Source organism: Gallus gallus, chromosome 22, assembly GCF_016699485.2.
Source record: "Gallus gallus isolate bGalGal1 chromosome 22, bGalGal1.mat.broiler.GRCg7b, whole genome shotgun sequence".
NCBI classification, from domain to species: domain Eukaryota; kingdom Metazoa; phylum Chordata; class Aves; order Galliformes; family Phasianidae; genus Gallus; species Gallus gallus.
The window spans coordinates 1,992,418-2,008,296 of record NC_052553.1 but is presented as its reverse complement, the minus strand read 5'-3'; the positions used below and the strand labels follow the sequence as shown (position 1 = coordinate 2,008,296).

Genomic DNA, 15,879 nt, shown 5'->3' with positions numbered 1-15,879 from the left:
CTCTGAAAATACATTTTTAAGAGACAGATCTGAATGGCACAGCTGTCAGAAGTGCCATCCACACCTCTTTACAGCATCACAGAGCTGTGATGGGTGCCTCAGCACCTCGGGGTGCCAGCAGACAGGGATGGGCCCATGGGGATCCCCCACACGTCTCCAAAAGAGGTTTTGGCACTCATTGTTTGACAGCAGCAGCTGACGTGACCTCAGTAAACAATCTACTTCTAATTAACAGTTACACTTAAAAGAGCAACTCCGCTATCAGATCAGGACATAAGGTTAAGTGCACTGATGGAGCAGCCTGGTACCAAACTGCCACCCCCTCTGATGTGGCATCATGGTGTATGTGTCTATACTGGGGAAGCAACCAATTATTCCCAGCTTCAGAATATCTGCCAAAAGCCCTCTCTAATTACAGATTTTGATAGCTCCTACCCTGAATTCTTATAAAGCATCCTACATCCAATTCCACACAATGATTCAGAGCTCTGTAAAGGGATTCAGAGGTCATATGGATGCTGAATGAAACGATCCCTCATCATCAGATGATGCTCACCAGTATACATCATATTAAAGTTGTTTGATCAAGCACAGAATGTCCCACGGACAGAGAGTAAATGCCTGCATAGCCAACAGAAGTTCCTGCCATCCCCAAGTGACAGCAAATATCACAGGCAAAGCACAGTGACGTATTTGACAGTTGGCATCATGGTTAAGCAGCTTGAATATTTTTCCAAGCCTTTGAAAGAAGGTTGCAGAGTAGAGGTCATGGTTTATAAGATTCACTGACAGCAGTAATTTGTCCAAAAAAAAAAAAAACAACTTAATTCACATGCAATTAAATCATTATTTAAATGGAAAATGGCAGAACTGTGCTCTTTCAGCAAATGCTGCTGTAATCCACTGCTGGGACCAAACACACCCATCCTTCCCCTTTCCTGGTGCCCATCAGGACGACTGATAACCACAAGAGGCAGGATCTGGGTCCCAAACCCCAAAGATCCCTTGCAGAGCCGCTCTCCCTCCAGGAGGAGGCAGCTGCCACAGCCTCCAACCATTCATCTGCTCAGAATGAGTTCAGGTTAAAAGTCATGAGGCCAGAATCTGTGCTGTTACACTGTGTAAAGTCAGCACCTACCCCCAGGGATCGGGGATGTCATTGGAGGGGGAAAGAAAACAAAACAGTGTCCTGAAAGAGGGTCAAAGCAGCAGATGCAGTGCTGCAATTGGCTGCTCCCCTGAATGCACATCCCCTTAGCAAGGCAGGGTTGGACATTTAATAGCTGCTCCGCTGCTTCCTGTGCCACACTCAGCTGATAAACTCACACTGTAAGAACTCAGCCCCAGTCAGCCCTCTCAGCACTCACATTGTGGCCCACCCTGCATGTGGATTCCCCATCACTTCTGATAAGAGCCCCTTCACTCCAAAATGCTCACAGAGGTCCTCTCTCATTCAATCTGACACAGCCAATTTACGGGGCTGAAGTGTTTCTGTTCTCACAAGGAGGACCTAAAGGGGAAGAAATACAATGCTGAACCTTCCCAGAAACCACCTTCAATGAATCAAACGTATTTCAGAGGCTTCCAGAGCATCCTGCTGCAAATGATCCTAATAACTTTCTTTTGTTCATGACTGAGTGCTTTACCCCAGCAGGATCCCAGGCCCAGCACTGCACAACTAATTGGTTTTTACCATGTATATAATAGAAAAGCTTATAACGTTCTCAGTCATAACTTCAGTAGGATTAAAATAAGGAAAGTAAATAGGTCTGAGAAGTCACGTGGTGCAGATGTAATTTAGGAGAGGCTATTTTTATACTTCAATGCAATTCAACGTATTAAACTAAAACGGTCCCTTTGAGATGGGCCACAGCCCTCCAACTTTAACAGCTTCCCAAGTTGGAAGGATAGCACACTGTAGCTCTGCTGAATGCTGTTATTTTATCATTTTTCAAGTCATTCACATTTAGGTTCTGATCTATTTTATGTTCCTTGGCACAGATTAAGTTATTACAAAATTAAAGCCAATTGCCTGCATAACTGCAGATTTTTTTCTTTGGACCCACAAATGTAATTATCCGCCCACAGAAAAGAAGGGAAAACGAAGAGAGGGGCTCTGCTGCTGACAGGCACTGCCCTACATTCTTAACACAGGGAGGAGAAGGTGCTGTCAAACATGCAAATCATTTCTAAGCAAACACCTTCCCCAGGGGCCGTGTTTACAACAGCTAAAGCAGGAATGGGGAGCGCAGCAACTTTTGTTTTCATGTTAGCAGGAAACAAGGCAGCATCAAAGCAGATCTCTGGTGAGGCTGCAGCACACAAAGTCAACACCGTGGCAATTTTTGCTGCCAATCAAAGGATTTCCTCTGGATTTCACAAGCTCTGTAAGCCAGACCTCCTCGTGAGTAGATCAGCACTCCTCCCTTGAGAAAGGCAAACTAATAGCCCTTGTTTTAATGTGAGGAAGGCAAAGAGAACCAAGACAAGGACAGATATCACATACTAACAAAGCATGAAAGCATATTCTTTATTTAAAAAGTTGTTCAGCTGACCGCTTGTCCTCCTCCTGTATTATAGCAATTTCTTACAAGTGAAGCAGGATGCTTCTAATTTTCTACAAGGCAGCCACAAGACATGAATTCAGATCCCACAAAGGTGCAGAATTCACATAAGAAACAATACAGAGCAACTGGCTGCTAGCAGCACGCAACCCTTGCTACCAAGGATTAACGAAGGGAGGCACTGAGCTACCCTCACCTTCCAGAAAAAGGAAAGAAGATTCTCTACTCTGAGCCCTATGAGTCACTAATAGGACTCCAAGCAATGTCCTTGCCCAAAGCATCACCAGAGCTCACATCGCCTTTCTGCATGCCACAGAGGTGAGGATGGTCCATAGCATCTGGTCTGTAACAACAACAGTCTCCTGTCTGTTCATTAGATGGAGAAAGTAGAGTTAAATGGTTCATGCACTGCTTTGGATCCACAGCAATGAGTGCAGTCCATGAGTTACAGGAGAAAGCCCACAGGGCAGGAGAACTGAGCCTTCCTTAGCACTGTTTGCTTTCCATCTTACCCTACTCACTTCAGTTTATGGACTACAGTACTCCCACTCACTGTATCAGATACATCACAGCACACAGGATGCATTTAGCCTTTAAGCTAGCTCTTCTCTAGGCAGCAAGCCTACACGAACTCCAATGCCATTTAGAATTGCTCAGATATCTCCAACACTGGTGAAGTCCATTTGTGATGATAATACCATTAAACAGTTGTCAAGACAGATTTGGGAGAAGATGGCAGTTTAAGGTTCTAAGAAGTGTTTTTCAGCCTTTTATGAAAAACTGGGGAATGTGAAAGACAAAGATATTCCTTTGAAGTTTCTTTTAAAGATGCAGGCATTGAGACATGACATCCATATTTCTGATAAGCAATAATTCATTGGCTCTGAGCATCATTAAGAATTCCCCAAACTTCATGTGAGCTGGCACAGGTTTGTCTCCTTCTTTCTCCCACCCAGATCAATACAGAGAACTGATGGGGGTACCCAGAGGTGAAAGGCAGCTCTCTATTCAGGTCATCTCTTCTGCTTGCCTTCAGGGGCTGAATTATTTTGGGGAAAACACTAATTTATCAGTGTCAAGGAGGCCTCGTCATTACATGTGGTAACATAAAGTAAACCAAGCCTGACCATAGTGTCTCTGGGGTTAAGTCTAAGGCAAAAGAGGACAAAGCACACACTGGGTGCAGTAAGCAACTGCAGATACCTGCCTGGGCCAGAGGTGGAAGCTGTGTGGGCAGAGAACCCAGAGCAGCTCTGCAGCGTCAGAACACCTTTAAGCTCAGGGAATCCTCCAAACACTGCAGTGCTCTCTGCAGGCATTGGAGGCTGAGTGCAAACAGCCAGAGCAGGAGGGCACAGCGCAGGGCAGCATCCTGCCTCCTGCACAGCCCTATGGGAACCACTGCACAAGGATAGTAAGGAACCCACCCTGACCAAGGCATGAAGGTCATTTCAGCATGTGGGAGCTCTTCTGTAAAGCCTTTGCTCCAGATAACAATTATTTTTAGGAAGAGAATGTAGTAACCTGACAGATATTTATAGATAACTCCTTTCAGAATACAGCACAAAACAGTAATTACTCTCACCTGTCTTCTCATCACAGCCTGAATTCTATCTAGAACAGTGCCCTGCAACTCTCAGCACTGAGAGCAGCTCACTGCACCTCATCACACACAGCCCAACTCTGAACAAGATGCTGATATAGCATTAAAAAGAATAAGGAATTACCATATAACATAACCTCCTTATGATATCATTGGAAATTATTTTCCACCAAGTTCTCTGATAAAGGAGAAAAGCAGGAAGATTGTTGCTGAAAGAAACGCTGTGCATTAACAGTCAGATGTAAGGTCATGGTGACAGACTCAAATGGACCTGTTATGGATTCAGTCCATGCAGCAAAGCTAAACTCATGCTATGAACCTAGAGGAAAGGGTCAAAACTTGGGGTGAAACAATGCAGAATGAGGTGCAATAATTCAGAGTATTTCATCTTCTCCAGCTGTGCTGAGTGAGCCCACACACTGCTGGGATTCTAGAGGGGGTGCTCAGCAACATGGGGCAAAATTATATTCCAGTTCATGCACACAACTGGGCTATGTGAACATCTCTGATGTTCCCATAAAGTAACACTTCTTGTCCACCAAATAGAAAATCCAGCCCTTCTTGCTGACCCTGTTGATGCATGTTCTGGAGTTGTTTGTGTCTTGGTAGCGTACAGCTGAGTATGTGAATTCCATCTTTTATTTCTTTGTCAGCTGGATTTCTTCTGCAACTAATTAGGAGCCAGAGAGCTCTGCCGATGGGAAAGCCAGCAGCTATGGCAGCCTGCCTCTGCCTTCCCTAGGATTTGTCTTTTTGAAATATAACAAGGTCATTCTTACAAGATGCAAATAAATTGGGGGGAAGGAGGAGGGACTCACGTGCAGTGAGATGCTCCAGGTTATTAACTGCCATAAAATGACAGAAAGGAGGTGGCACCATTCAAACCCCACACCTTTGCTCATTAGTCATTGCTGTAACAGAGCTAAACCAACTGCTCTGTGTTTGGCCCAGTATGATGCATGCTAGGAGCATATCCAGGCTACCAGAAACTGAGGATTTTTATGCTCTCGTGTTTGTATTACAAGCACAGGTCCACAGGAACATGCTGGTGTTTTTTCCTGTTTCCCCCTTTCATAACAGATAAGCAACATGCAGTGTTTCCTTCCACTATAAATAAATGCCTACTGCTTTTACTTGACTCTTGCTTTCCCTTTCCCACAGATGGCTGCCCATGGAACCAACTCCTGAGCCTCCTCTCTGAATGCCACACAGACTACACTGCCACAAATGCAACAAGGGAGATACATAAGGAAGGAGCTGAGACACTGGGAATTGATCGCACTTTCCTGAAGATAAGGCAAGCCATAAAGGCTGGCACCGATCTCTGCACATCCCATTGAAGGTGGTCCAAAGTCTCTTGTGTCAGCTGAACCCAACAAAGTGAAAGGCCACATCAGAGCAGATCCAGATGCACTGATTTTAGGTTGCAAGGCAGAGATCTGCTAAGAGAAGGCTAGATGGGATTTCTGTGTAAATGCTAATTTCTCTTTGCAACTAAGCAGATTGTGTATTCTCACAGCAGCATCTCAGTTACTGCTTCAAACATGGAAAGTAGACGCTGAATTAGGGATAGCAGCTACTGACTGTAAACTCAGGATTGCTCACTGTAGCAGACAAATTTAACCTAACACTGAGCAGCCTATAAAGAGGAATATTACAACCAAGAATCACATCTATCATTTGAAAAAAAAACCAACAAAGATGATCAGAAGAAATACGACTGTATTGTATGCAACCACGCTATGAATTCAATTACACATGTTGTCTTAAATGTCAGTACTGAAAAAAAAAAATCAAACCTCTTTTGGAAGCATCTCAGAAGCAACATACAGCAATTGAACAATTCCTGGACCATCCCTCTATCCTCTTCTGACTGCTAAACTGAATGTAGGGAGCACGTAAGCAGCCAATACAGCTACCTGTCTGTGTGAAGTCTTACAGACCCCTGACATGACACTCATAGACACCTCATTATAGGCCTCTCTTTATTAAAAGAATTTACTTTCTGATGTTACTGAAAAATCTGTAGTGTCAGATCAGTGGAATGGGTTACCAGGACAGTAATAACCAGAGATTTGCTGATCTCCAGCAGAAATTTTTTAATGACAACCAAGAGGTTAAAATCCGTTTTCATAAATACAGCACATCATCTCAGTGCTCTGAATAGGAATCTATCCATGGAACAGTCTCAGTCTTTATTAACACTGGATCTGTTTTACTGAAAACCACTGAGATGAGATTTTCAACAGCCATCAAGAGGATTTCTCCTACTGCTTTCCACAATGGTAGGAGATTTAAAATATACAGAAGTGCAAGAAGAACAGCTTGGGCTTAAAATAAGTTTCACAGCTGATGACAGACACGAATGTGAAGCCACTTGCTGCGTCAGCCTGGTCCATGAGAAGCAACACAAGCCATCACCACATATCATCATCAGCTAAGTCTTAATTGTGAACCTTCAACAAGAAGAAATACAGCCTGCTTGCAGGACACCGGAGTCTAAATCAGGAGGAACATGGCTAAGCTGCTCTAGGAACACTGGTGCATTTTGCTCTCCCAAACTTTCAGATGTCACAGAATCATAGAATGGCCTGGGTTGAAAAGGACCGCAATGCTCATTAAGTTCCAACCCCCTGCTATGTGCAGGGTCACCAACCACCAGTCCAGGCTGCCCAGCACCACATCCAGCCTGGCCTCAAATGCTTGCAGGGATGGGGCATCCACAGCCTCCTTTGGCAACCTGTTCAGTGCGTCACCACCCTCTGGGTGAAAGTCTCTTCAGGTGGAACACCTCGAGTCCCATACAAAGCTTGGCCCTATCTAAAGCCATCAGAAAGCAACGTAGAGCTCAGGGGCCTCATGTTTTGATCAAAGTTGATTCCTATTGGTCTCATTTGAGGTTGAGTCAAATGTAATTGCTACCCTTGTTTTCTTTTGCATTTAAGAGGCAAAAAAAAAAAAAAAAACCAAAAAAACAACAACCCAAAACCACTGGGAAGTGAATTGTAGTCCTATATTTACAAGGCATTCTCCTTGGCTGGACACATCACACAACGTTCTGGGAGCAGCTGCCTCAAAAAGAGTTTCTGGGGCTGTGGGGTTTTGTTTTACTCACAGCTGTGAGAGAAATTGTGCACTGAAAAATGAAGAAATTCCTCTTATTTCCTCTCATAACTCCTGCGTTATTGAAGTCTCTTCCTATCTTCCCACTATGAAAAATGGTTCAGCTCCATAGAAAGTATTTTACGCCTTTAATAAAGCATTTCACATACAGAACTTGCAAAGGATTAAAAACATCTTGGTGTGAGCTGGTAACATTTTGTGGGGTTTTTTTATGGTGTATACTCCCAAGGAAAGTAAAGGTTAAAAATATGAACCAACATCAGGCCCAGCTCTATTTCCCCACTCACAGCTTCCCCTGCTTTCTCATGTTAAGCTGCTTTAGAGGTCAAGCATGACAGGCTCAGAGGATGGAATATTGCATGATAGCGCAGCCAAACACAAGGGGACCACGGCTTGTTATTTGTTTCCATCACAAGAAGTGTATCCTTTGTCCCTGCAGGACCAAGGGGACTGTAACTATAAATGACATTCCAAAGGCACAAAAGTCTCTCAAGAACAGCCCTGCCAAGTTGTTAGTAGCTATGATCTCATTTATGGGGCTGCAGGATGGCCAGATACCACTGCACTGACCAGCAGCAGTACTCAAAATCTAGCTGTAAAACATTAATTACTACTTTTATCTGTGATGATATTCTGGGCTCTCAGATACAATTCACAATGCCCTACCAGCCCTCCCCCCTCCTGCAGTATTCCATCACTGCTGGACCAGTGATGGGGTCTCACTCTTACATGCAGAAAAGGTGGCAAACTTAACATATTTGTATAAAACACAGTCATAGAAATAGCCAATTAGAGAAAGGCACTAAATAACACTGGAGACTCGGTCTTATAATTACACACAGAGCTCAAACAGCTTCTGAAATCACAGCAGAGTTTACATAGCCACGTAATCCAGTTTGACATCACAAACTACAGAGACGCAGTGCTAACACTGGAAATGATTACAGCTGTAAGGGGGTGGGACTGCCCTCACTGACATCTCTCTCCTGTTTTCTGCTAAATTCAGAGTGCAATGGGAGCATTGGTTCACCCATTTCTGGATAAGACAGCCCCACTAACCCCAAAGTAACAACACAGCACCCCAACCTGCACAAACTTCTTCACCTTCACACACAACTCAGGGGCTCATTGTCTTGTGGAGCCTTTTGCTGAAACTCAGCATGCAGTGTGTGTGTGTGGGGGGGGGGGGGGGGGGGGGGGGCAGGGAATTTGCAGATTAACACTGATCATTGTGTGGTCTCCTTTCACTGCAGTAAGTGTGGCTGTTGGACTGCAAGACCTCCATAAGGGCATTACTGCAGTTACTGAAGTCAAATCCTACAGCCTGGGCTCCATCTAGAGTCAGGAAGTTTCTCTGCTGTGTACACCTCTCCCTCCTCCCCACAGCTCACTGGGGGCAGTGGAAGGAAGACAATTGCTCCCTTTCTAATTCTAAGGTAACTAGAAATTGTAGGTAATTAGAAATTCTAAGGAAATTAGAATCTTATCCTTATTTGTCTCCAAAAACACCTTAACACATTGATGACCACCGAAAGACCTTGGAAATAAGAATCCCTACCCTTGGGGTCTTTCCCTGCACACAGGTAAGAGCCAGGTCCGCATCAGCCCTTCCAATACCCATCATAAGAGCAATGCTATTTGTTTTGCCATTCCTCAGGAAGGAAGCAAGGAGAAAAATCAGCTCCAACTGTTAGGTCACGTTTAGCACGACTCAGATCTGAAAACACCACATGATCTTCATCGAGAATTAAAGATGCTCTCATTCAAATGATTGGGGTGAAGTTACCAAGCTCAAAACAAGCCAGGTACCACATTACCAACTAACAGATTCAAATCAAAATAGAGCAGGAGCATTTTAATCATAGACTAAATTAGATCTGTGAAAAACTTCACAGAAATAGGCAAGTCAAGTGGCAGAGTTATCTGTGGAAAAAAATCTATTAGCAGTAATGGAATGATAATCCTCCCAGATTCATTGATGCTGACAGATTAAATGCTCCAAATTCATCTTTTATTTTGTTAGCTCGTTTGACACAAAATAAGTCCTACGTTTTTAATGTAGTGGGAGCTGAGGGAGTTCGGCTGCTACTGTGGCAAATTTGGTATTAACAGAAGCCTTTAGGTACTCAGTACAGCCATAAGCTGTTACCAAGTGACAGCTGGAGAAGAATGACTTGTTTCCTCTCTTAACACAGTATCACTGCTTCTTAGAAACTAAACTAACACCACTGACGTTGCTCCTACCAGGAAAAGCTGAAGAATTAGGACTGACAACAACAGGAAGGTAGGTGTAAGCATCTTTTCCCCACAATACATGGTTAATAAGGCAGAGAGACACACACTGCCAACCTCCTCATGTTAGGATGGTGCATCTCTGGAGCTGAAGCAGCCTAAAGCTCCGTGCAACCCCTCCTCCCTTCTGCCTTGAGGAATGTACACAGATGGACAGAGCAGGCAGAAGCAGGAGACAGCTCCAGCATCTCAACTTGAGTGGCCCCATTTAGCACAAGTTACACCACGTTACTCAAGGTCATATCTACGATTTGATACGACTCTACAGTATATAACGATAAATAGGGGCAGTGGGTTTTCATTTCCACTTCTGTTTATCCCTTAAACATTTTTCATCTACTTTCCCCCTTACACATAGGAAATTACCAGTCATTTTGCCTATGAACCACATCAAGAGGTTCATAAAGCCTTTAGAAACACACAGATATCAAGGAAAAATAATTACATTTCAGAATGAGAAAGCTGCTTTGATGTACGGGTATTTCTCCAGGATCACTTAGCTCTGAGAACCACACGATGAGCACAGAGCTTCATTAGGACACAGTAAGGACATGCACCACCCAGCATCCTGCAGCTGCTCCTCACTGAGCTGCACAACAGCTGGGACAGGGAAAGCACTGCAAGCTGCGACCCAGCATCACTCTTTCACTCTCAGCAAACAGCCTGTGATCTCTACAGCCAAGTTAGAAGATAAAAGTTCCAACTTGAGCCCATTATTATCTATGTCAGCAGCAAATACCTCGCAATAAATCAGTGGCAGCAAACACCTTGGAATTGGAAGTCACAATTAATATTTCAGAGGGTAATGGCTCACCACAGACCCTCAGTGGTTTTAAATCTGGTCCAGAACACAGTTAACCTGAAGCATTTGTCACCATAAAAGTCACAGACACATCTGTTGAACTGCAGATCAGATGCAGTTTTATATGACAGGTGAATTCAATTAATAGAGCAAATTTGTTTTCCTGTAATGCAATCTATTATTGGGAGCATTGTAAGCATGGAAGCCATTCTGTGAGTAACCATTCATTGCTCATAAGAAGTCTCCACGTTTGCTCCTTTCACATCCATTGTCTGCCAGGACTCGAGTAGTTTAATTTCACGTGCAGGAACGCTCTCAAAGAAACATCAGAGATCCAGAAAAGCATTTATTGCTGAGAAAAAAATAGGGTATATACACCCAACTTGAAGTAACTGCCTATTCAGCGTGAAGGTAAGAGCAGGTGTGCTGTGTGTTCTGTGCTTCCTGACAGCTGCAAAGTTTGGACGTTTTGCACAGGAATAAAAAAAGCTTCTGATTTTCAAGTTTTCCTATTGTTCCAACAGGCACCAATATAAGGAACAACACCACCACCACTCGCCCACCAACACTATTTCTTACTGCACTCCTTTTGATCACACTGCTTATCTGCAGGCATACTCAATAGGTTTCATCTACAGATATGCTGCGCTCTTTTATTGCACCATTTCACATAGAGAAGCATCCAATGCACCTTCAAAGTATTGAAGGTATCTACAAACACACCCAAACCCCAGCAGGGGCACCAATGATGCCCATCACCCCCAACAGATGGAACTGCACCACACCGAGTACTTCTTTATTACTGCTGTTCCTGGTTGGTGCTTTAAAAAAAAGGCTTCAAAAAGGAGGTGGGAAGAGGGAGATGGACAAAAAAAACACAAACCAAAATGATGGAGGTAGAATTTTGAGGCTGACATCACCAAATCACCTACATAAGTTAGAAGCTTCCAATGCCTACTTGGCAAGATGCTCTCCAATGTGGTCTATGGACCACATAAGATATGTGGAAGTATAAAAAACTGCATACTTACAAATACTCATGTTATAAGGCGAGGCGGTGTGACATAGTGTGGCAATTAAGGTTCCCTAAAAGTAGAAATGGAAAAAAAAAAAATCAAACCATTTCATTGAAATGAAGCTGACCATCTGCTTCACTGCAACAGCGGCAGCTGCTGAAAACAACAGAAACAGCAGCCTCTGGTGTTAACATTCTGCTCCTTCCCTCTGACTCCACCTTTCCCCAGAAAGCAGGACTGAAAATACAGAGAACATACATCAGATGGCCCTGCGGGATCCTTTGCACCATAAGTAATTTTCCATCTAGGCTTGTATCAGGTTGTTGATGTTTGCATTCTGTAATTCGCTGTGAAACCACCATCAGATTAGCTTCTCTTCTTCACTGCTAACAATTCATCCTGATACACAGTCCCCTGCCTCTGTGAAGATGGACATTTTCCTTCATAGCTTGGAAAGCTCATTTCATCCTTGTAGAGCTCGAGCTTCATTCTCTGTATCAGAAGAGATAGGGATTGCACAGCTGTACAGCATGGATGCAGAGAAGCAGATGCGTACAACGAGGAGCCAGGGAGAAGCAGCACTGCAACACACTGCTTTGCAGGGAAGGGGTACCCTCCTATCTTTCTGAAAAGGAAATATCACCCCAGAGATGCACGCATCAGAAAGGAACTGCATGATGGAGATGTGTGCACCACGCTTCCAACCTGGGATCATATGTGCAACTCCTCAGCCTCCTGTCTGAGCAGCATTTGGCACCAACATTGGCTGCCGTGCAGATCCACGGGATGCAGGAAATTCAGCGTGCTCTGAGCAATGCAGTAATACACCCAAGTACCATCAGAGAACAAATTAAAACAATCCAAATAAGGATCAGTGTTCTACCGTGGGTCCAGAGTCAGTCTTATACTCAGTGGAAACTCTTCTCCTATCCCACTTTATCTGATGAACTACACTACAACAGATGAGCATAGCAATAGATGCAGAAAAGAGCAGGACTGACTGGAAGCCAACACTGGTGCAGTCAACCCGAAAGCATAACAATTTCTCTGTTGTGATGGCAGTGTTGAAATGCTGCTTTCTGAGCCCCCAGGCTTCCCTATCCTCCTCTCATCCTCCTCCTCAAACCTTCCTTTCTCCTCATACACAAAGCAAGACCTCAGCACAAGCAAAGCAAGCTTGTATCTTCATGGAGATTAGCAAGAAGCAACAAACTACTCAGTAACCACAGCCCTAAGTCAAAGAAGTTTCTTCCCTCAGCAGCTGAGAAGTAGATACAAACACCGGTAAAGAAACAAAGGTATGGTGAGCAGAGGAATGGTTCAGAGTAGAGATAGGATTTGTTGTTTTAATGAATGCTTTTTCCTCACGCAGCAAAACTATGTGGTCTGGACACAGTCATCCAATTGATGCACAGCACTCATGCCCTCCCTTCATTTTTGTTTACCCCACATCAGTTGTTGATATTTCAGCTCTCCACTTTGCAGAGATCCTCATGACATTTGTACTTTAAGATCACATAAATCCATATGCTGACAGTGTCCGTTCAATTTAGGTCGGCACATGAGAAGTATTCCAGGTAGTAAACTGGTGAGTGTAGTTAGAAATAACCAAACTGCTTTACTCTCAGTGGGGCACGAGGAACAGAGAATGAGAACTGAAGACAATCTAATGCAACACCAGACATAATTCACCTCCGCTCAGATGCAGAAATCAGGACACAAAAAGCCTTCCCACTCCCTGAATGCAGCGCAGCAAATAGACATCGCTCTGCAAATAAAGCATCAGCGGTGGCTCTTGCACTGCTCTAAGCTGGTGGCAATGAAGTACACTGCAAATACGGAGAGAATCTAGATACACAAATGGAATTCCAGCCCATTCATAACAGAGCAAACAGAAGCTCATCTGATTTGCACGAGGATGGCATTAAATTCCAGACAAATGTACAACCAGGACACAAATGACTTGCCTATCAGCCCTGCTTCTGTGATCAGATTCATTTCAGCATCAACAGAATTGGCTGCTTTTATCTTTCTAAAGCGTCATTCCTCCGAGAGCTCTGTTGTCCAGAACCTGGTTTGTCTGCTGGGTTCCCAGATCAGAGCAATGCCTCAAATTCACAGCAATCCAGACTGTGTGTTTTGGGTAATATTAAGGAAAAAAAGGCAAATAAAAAAATCCCCAAATTCCAAACTAAGACACCCGGCTCCTACAGCTCACTGCTCAGCCATGCCCTGTTCCATGAGGGGGCTTAGCAGAGCATTTATCATCATAAAACCAGAAGTGAGATGCAGTGGCTGCCAAGCAGTGCAGTAACTGCACGGGTACTGCTGCAACAGGAGAAGGAAAATCCCTAAACAGTGCTTATTTACAACAAAATGCACAGAGATGTAGGAACACAAACACGTAGCTTTAGGCTTTCATATCCAGCTGCAGAGCAATACCAGCATTCATATTTTAGAGACATCTTTATTTGGATACATGCAACCCAAAATTAGTTTCAATACATCAACGAGGTAAGAAAAATATTAGTAGCTTCCATCTCATTTTCCAATTCCCACAGTGTCTATGCATTGTTTACTGTAACATAAGAGCCCAAAGCTATGCACAGATATTCATTCCAACAGACAAATGCAGCGTGAAGGTTATCTACAATCATTTCATTTTTCTTTAAACTCTGTTCTAAACTGGATCTTGGAATACCATTTGTTACAGAGGAGGCTTTAAGACAACTTCATCTGCCAAACCCTTACAGCTCAGCGGATTGGCGATTGGGGCTCATTGCTTCAGCCAAAGCCAAAACCAAACACAGCACATCACAGCTCAGAGACCACAGCCACCAACTGATCCCAAGGATACCCTGTGCTTCCTCATAACAACGCCCAAACCACACCATGCTATTTCAGCCTGGAGCATCCTGGATGGGAAATTTTAGTTGAACAACTAAAATTCCTTCATAGCAGCAGCCCCACTACGCCCCACATGGTTTGCAGTGACACTTCTGGGGCTCACAGGGCCTGAATCGAACTGTACTTCCCAATGTGAGATCCGCCCCCGAGCTCTGCTGGATGCATACAGCAAAGCACGACCTCAGAGCACTGAGTTAAACACGCACGCGGTCCCTTACGGTCACAAATACCTTTTGAAAGAAATGCTAAGCAATATCAGCCTTCACCCACTCTCATCGTTCAGTTCACAGTTCTACAAGGGGTGCCCAGCAGCCACCTGTGGCCCAGCCCCATGCCGGACCCACGGGCGGTGCCCGACCAGCAGATGTTGCCCCACGGCAGCAGATGGAGGCACGGCCCCGGCGGGCAAGCGGGGAGAGACCGAGAGAGCCGACAGCGAGAGGGATTTGCTCGGATCTACAAAGCCTGCTGCAGGGTTGCTCTGTAAAACCGCAACAGCAGGAGGGAACACTCCGTGCAGCCCGCAGCGCCGGGGTCCAGCGATGCGTGGTGCCCGGCCCCATCGGAGCTCACGATGCCGAGGTGCCAGGCTAGAGGTGGGGACGGACCCCGAGCACGTACATCAATAACACCGCGTGTACGCGCACCCAAGCGCAGACACTCGCATTGTCTGCCAGGTGTTGGATTCTCTCGCTGCCAGAACAGGCCACGATCTCGCAGCCCCATCATTTCGGGACGGCTCCGCCGCTCCCCGCGACAGCTGCGGTTACCCCCAGCGCTGCCCGCAGCCCCGCACGCGCCGCATTCCCGAGGATGCTCCGCAGCCCGGAGCCCGCAGTGCCGAGCTGCGTCCACCCCCAGTCCCCGCTTCCCCCGCAGGGCTGTATTCCCCCTACCCCAACACGGGGCACAGCAGCTTCGCCTTCCACCGCGATCCCGTGGGGTGGATTTTTTTTTTTTTTTTTAAACGACAGTGGGTTCGCGCAGCAGAGCAACCGGTGCTCGGGGCTCCGGCTGCAAACTTGCCGGGCAGGGACGGGTTGGGGGCCCCGCTTACCTCTCAGCGCTGCCGCGCGGCCGCACAGCCCCAGGAACAGCAGCAGCTCCAGGCGCGGGGCGCAGCCGCCCCTCTCAGCCCCTCCGCCCATGCCGGCCCCCTCCGCTCCTTCCCCGACCAGAGCTGAGGCTGCAAACCTCCGCCGGAGCCGCAGGTGGAGAGAGAAGTCGCTTCCCGCGTTGTCTTCTTTTTTTCCTCCTCCTATTTTCCTTCCCTCCCCTCGCCCCCCCGCCGCTCCCCGCACGCACTGAGCCGGAGCTGTGCCCGTGGCCCCGCACTGCCGCCGCTCCTCCCGCCGACTGCCGCCGAGGCGCCGCGCGCGCCCGCATCCCTAATGAGCCGCCCCTCCCCCGCCGCTAATTAGCCGCACGCGGGGCGGGGCCAGGTGCGTTGGGCAGCGCGCGGAGCCCCCCCGCAGCGCTCCGGTGCTCGGGGCCGAGCAGGGAACGGACGGGGTGAGGATGGAGCGCATCCTGCCTTCCCCCCCCCAGCCCCGCTCTCCTTAGCAAAGCACC

The 15,879-nt window shown here is 46.0% G+C and overlaps 1 protein-coding gene across 4 annotated transcripts in view; it reads right to left on the bottom strand.

Moving 5' to 3' along the window:
* Positions 1–15,668, bottom strand: part of UNC5D (unc-5 netrin receptor D) — a 90,307-nt gene extending 74,639 nt beyond the window's left edge. For all 4 annotated transcript variants that reach the window (XM_424529.8, XM_004947582.5, XM_004947581.5 and 1 more), the window contains exon 1: positions 15,365–15,668. In XM_424529.8, coding sequence (XP_424529.4) covers positions 15,365–15,455 — 91 coding nt within the window. In that variant the 5' untranslated portion in view covers positions 15,456–15,668. The remainder of the gene's footprint in view (positions 1–15,364) is intronic.
* Between the last annotated feature and the right edge of the window lie 211 nt (positions 15,669–15,879).